The sequence below is a fragment of the Octopus bimaculoides genome, chromosome 4 (genome assembly GCF_001194135.2).
Source record: "Octopus bimaculoides isolate UCB-OBI-ISO-001 chromosome 4, ASM119413v2, whole genome shotgun sequence".
In the NCBI taxonomy this organism is placed as follows: Eukaryota; Metazoa; Mollusca; class Cephalopoda; order Octopoda; family Octopodidae; genus Octopus; species Octopus bimaculoides.
In genome coordinates this window covers 140,629,269-140,633,480 of record NC_068984.1, presented here as the reverse complement: position 1 = coordinate 140,633,480, position 4,212 = coordinate 140,629,269, and the positions used below count along the sequence as shown (strand labels likewise).

The window sequence follows — 4,212 nt, the reverse complement described above, 5'->3', positions numbered from 1 at the left end:
ATGATGATGAATATCATCTTACTGTATTAGTCTCCCTATGATTCCATTGCATGTCAGGTCCATAGCTTACACTGGGTGCTCTGTATGGAATTTCTACCTACACCTTCATATATATCAAGCAAGGCTATTTCTTTTACTTTTTCCCTTTTTTTTTTTTGTTTTTTTGGCAACACTTTCATTATTGCTACCTTCTTTTCTCCAACTTGCACACACTTCACCTATCTTACTCCCCTTTTTACACTCATACTTTTATTCTCTCTCTCTCTCTACCTCTCTCCCTCTCATCTTAATCAGTTTACTGTCATCAACCAAATTATTTCTCACTTTGCAGGACGAAAACAAGCAATCACAACAGAAACAAGCCTTCTCTGCAATTAGTAACAACCTCCTACAGAACAACATTGAATTAGTGGTCAGCTACAGTAAAACCTTACATGACCGAGAAATCAGGTGAGTGACACCTTTTAAATCAGTTGTTGCTACTGTTTTGTGATGAGCCTTTCTCAAGTTGACCCTACACACACACACATATACACGGTTAGCTAAGGGTGGCGAGCTGGCAGAAACGTTAGCACGCCAGGCGAAATGCTTAGCGGTATTTCGTCTGCCGCTATGTTCTGAGTTCAAATTTCGCCAAGGTTGACTTTGCCTTTCATCCTTTCAGGGTCGATTAAATAAGTACCAGCTACGCACTGGGGTCGATATAATCGACTTAATCCGTTTGTCCGTCCTTGTTTGTCCCCTCTGTGTGTAGCCCCTTGTGGGTAGTAAAGAAATAACACACAGTTAGCTAATCCTGCTCCATGCAAGAAATTCTTGTTTTAGTCTGATCTGGAACTTAAATATAAGGAACTTATTGTATACAGTGCTCAAGTGCACTACAACTCATTGAAAAACATCCCCAAAAGTGAACGGACAGTTCATAGAATAAACAGAATAATGTACAGGCGGTGAAGGAGTCATTAAATAAAGGGTGGGCACATCAGGTGTAGTGGTGGTGAATTCCGTGCTTGAGAAGACCCATCAAGCGGAGTGAAATCATAGTCGTGGCCAATGCCAGTGATGTGTAACTGGCCTGTTAAAAGCACCCTTCAATTGTTGGGCAATATGCAGTGCTTGTGAAAACCTAACGTTTCGGCTGATATAGCCTCCAGCCTTCATCAGGTGTCTTGGGGAAATTTTGAACCTGGGTTCTCATTCCTAAGGTATTTTTCGATGTTATTATTATCATTATTATTATTCAGGTCACTGCTTAGAATTGAACTTGGAAACTTGGGGTTAGCAGCCCATGCTCTTAACCACTATGCCATATGCCCATGGACAGTCCAATGAAAACCTGTCGAGCCGAGTGAAATCACAGTCATGGCCGATGCCAGTGCTGTCTGACCGGCACCCATGCCAGTGGCACGTAAGAAGCCTTGTGCGAGCGTTGGGCCTCATGGAGGCAGTGACAAGTAACCAAGACCTTTGGTGACATACTGTGGTTGTGTAGACCTGTCGAGCCAAGTGAGACTGTAGACGTGGCCAATGCTATTGTCAGGGCAATGACACTTGTGCCGATAGCATGTTAAAGACACCCAGTGCACTTTGTAGAGTGGTTGGCATCAAGAAGGGCATCCAGCCATAGAAACCTTGCCAAATCAGATCAGAACCTGTTGCAGCTCCCCGGTTGACCAGTTTTTAGTCAAACCGTCCAACCCATGCCAGCATGGAAAGCAGACATTAAATGATGATGATGATGGAAATTTTGAAGGTTGTAGTGTCCTGACAGCTAACAAGTGAGCGTGAAAAAATGTTTCCAAAAGTCATGGGTGTTGTGTTATTTTTTTCTGATTTTGTAAATGTATCCATGAGTACAGTTCTATGTTTAAGAGATGAGGAATTATGTACATTATTTACATTTTACGGATATTTCATGAAGGCTATCAGCCAAATGGTTGTGTTAACAACAAACAAGATGAGGACAAATATCCCTCAAATGTAAATTATGTATATCTATGAATGTTAGACAGAATTCGAAAAGGTCCCCAAGGTTGTTGTTAGAACGATGGGTCCCTGCAAGGTTGTGGGTATTGTATGGCTTTTGGGGTATCTTATATCATTTACTGGTTTCAGTCATTGAATTGTGGCCATGCTGGAACACCTCGTTGAGAGGTTTTAGTCTGGTATTTATTCAATCAGTCTCTCTTGCCAAACTGCTTTTATAGAGATGTAAACAAACCAACACTGGGTCTCAAGTAGTAGGGGGACAAACACAGGCACAAAGACACACACACACGTCTGGTACTTTATTTTATTGACCTAGAAAGAACAAAAAGTTGACGTTGGTAGGATTTGAACTCAAAGTGTAAAGAGTCAGAAGAAATACCACAAGGCATTTTTCCCAATAATCATAATGTTCTTAAAGATTTTTTTTCTTTTTCTTTCATTCCACACAGGTTCAATAATGGCTGGATTGTTAAGATTGGGCGTGGCCTCGACTACTTCAAAAATGTTCCTAAATTCAGCCTTGGTTTCTATGACTATGATCTCCGCCCTTGTCATGAGACAACTATTAATATTTTCCATGCCAAGCATGTGAAGGGAGCTGACGGTTGAAATTTATAAACCAAACAGCTATTTCTTCTTAAAAAACCAGCTAGCATTCTTATCGGGTCTATCAATTAATCTTTGGCCCGTTACTATGGAAACTGCTACTGGTTAGGGTTGGAGTTGATGCATTCCTTTTAAGGAGAAGACAGACTTTTTCCAAAGACCAAATAATTTTGAACAAAAGAAAAATCTATATTTTTCAATCTTTTGAATTGATTAACTAATCTCATCATCGTCAACTCTTAACATCCACTTTTCCATGCTTGCATGGGTCAGATGGAATTTCTTCAGCCAGATGCCCTTTCTGTCACCAACCTTCACTTGTTGTCAAGCAAAGTAATATTTTTCTATAGCCATACATGTTTTTCTAAAGATGATCAGCACTAACAATGGAGGCATATTTACAATCGTCACATGATGTCAGAAGAAGCGTACACATACACACACATTTCACCTGATGACATAGCTTAAATTCTGCATTATTTTGAAAGAATGTTTTCACATTTTGTATGAGTGCTGACATGTAAGTAGTTTATTTCTTATCAAATATGATAATATAACTTATTTACATGTTTTTGGAATTATGAAACATACTTGTCATAGTATTTGGGTTTTTTATTGTTAAATAAAGATTCATCGAAATATTTGTCTGTCATTTATAACTATATACACTCCTTATCACTTTCTCTTGTATCATCATCATCATCATCGTTTAACGTCCGCTTTCCATGTTAGCATGGGTTGGACGATTTGACTGAGGACTGGTGAACCAGATGGCTACACCAGGGTCCAATCTGATTTGGCGCCTGGTGTATATTACTATATATTCGACATGTTTTGCAGAACGATACATTAAGGACCTTTTTTTACGAGTGCCACACCAGGATTATTACTTGAATCCATATATTGTAACTGTTATATCGCACGCCTAGACTTCTCCCTCTATATCTATGTATTGGGCTAGCCTACTTCATCGTCTGGGAGCGTCGACACAACAGTGACATGAATTTATATATATATATATAGTAACAAACTGAGGGAAAGAAATCCTTCAAAGGGTTTTTAATGTAATCATCGTCGTCGTTTAACGTCCACTTTCCATGCTGGCATGGGTTGGAGGGTTCGACTGAGGGCTGGCGAGCCAGAACGCTACACCAGACTCCAATCTGATCTGGCAAAGTTTCTACAGCTGGATGCCCTTCCTAACGCCAACTACTCCAAGAGTGTAGTGGGTGCTATTTATGTGCCTTACTTGTTTTTCTAAAATTCACCGTAAATGTTCAAGATCTGGGGAACTGTGGTGGGCAGTTAAGATGTTCAAATTCACTAGAATGCTCCTCGTGCCATTCAGTAACAACCAGCAGATTTCCAAGATATAGCCCCCCAGATCCTCCTCCATGTTTAACAGTTGGAAGAAGGCAGTCTGGATCAAATGCTTCTTTTGGCTGTCTCCACACGTATACTCGGCCAGTGGTCGGAAATAAAGTAAAGGATGATTCGTCCAAGAAAATAACATTCTTCCACTGCTCTAGGGACCAATTCTGTAGGTTTTTACTCCACTCTAAATGCTTTGCTACGTTTGTTTTTGAAAGTAGTGGTTTTTTGATTGCAGTACTCACG

At 40.1% G+C, this 4,212-nt stretch overlaps 1 protein-coding gene across 1 annotated transcript in view; it reads left to right on the top strand.

Moving 5' to 3' along the window:
• LOC106877932 (MIT domain-containing protein 1) overlaps positions 1-3,238 on the top strand; it is an 11,014-nt gene extending 7,776 nt beyond the window's left edge. The window contains exons 5-6 of the mRNA XM_014927008.2: positions 332-450; positions 2,439-3,238. Of these exons, the coding sequence (XP_014782494.1) occupies positions 332-450; positions 2,439-2,598 (279 nt within the window). The 3' untranslated portion in view covers positions 2,599-3,238. The remainder of the gene's footprint in view (positions 1-331; positions 451-2,438) is intronic.
• Positions 3,239-4,212: the final 974 nt, after the last annotated feature.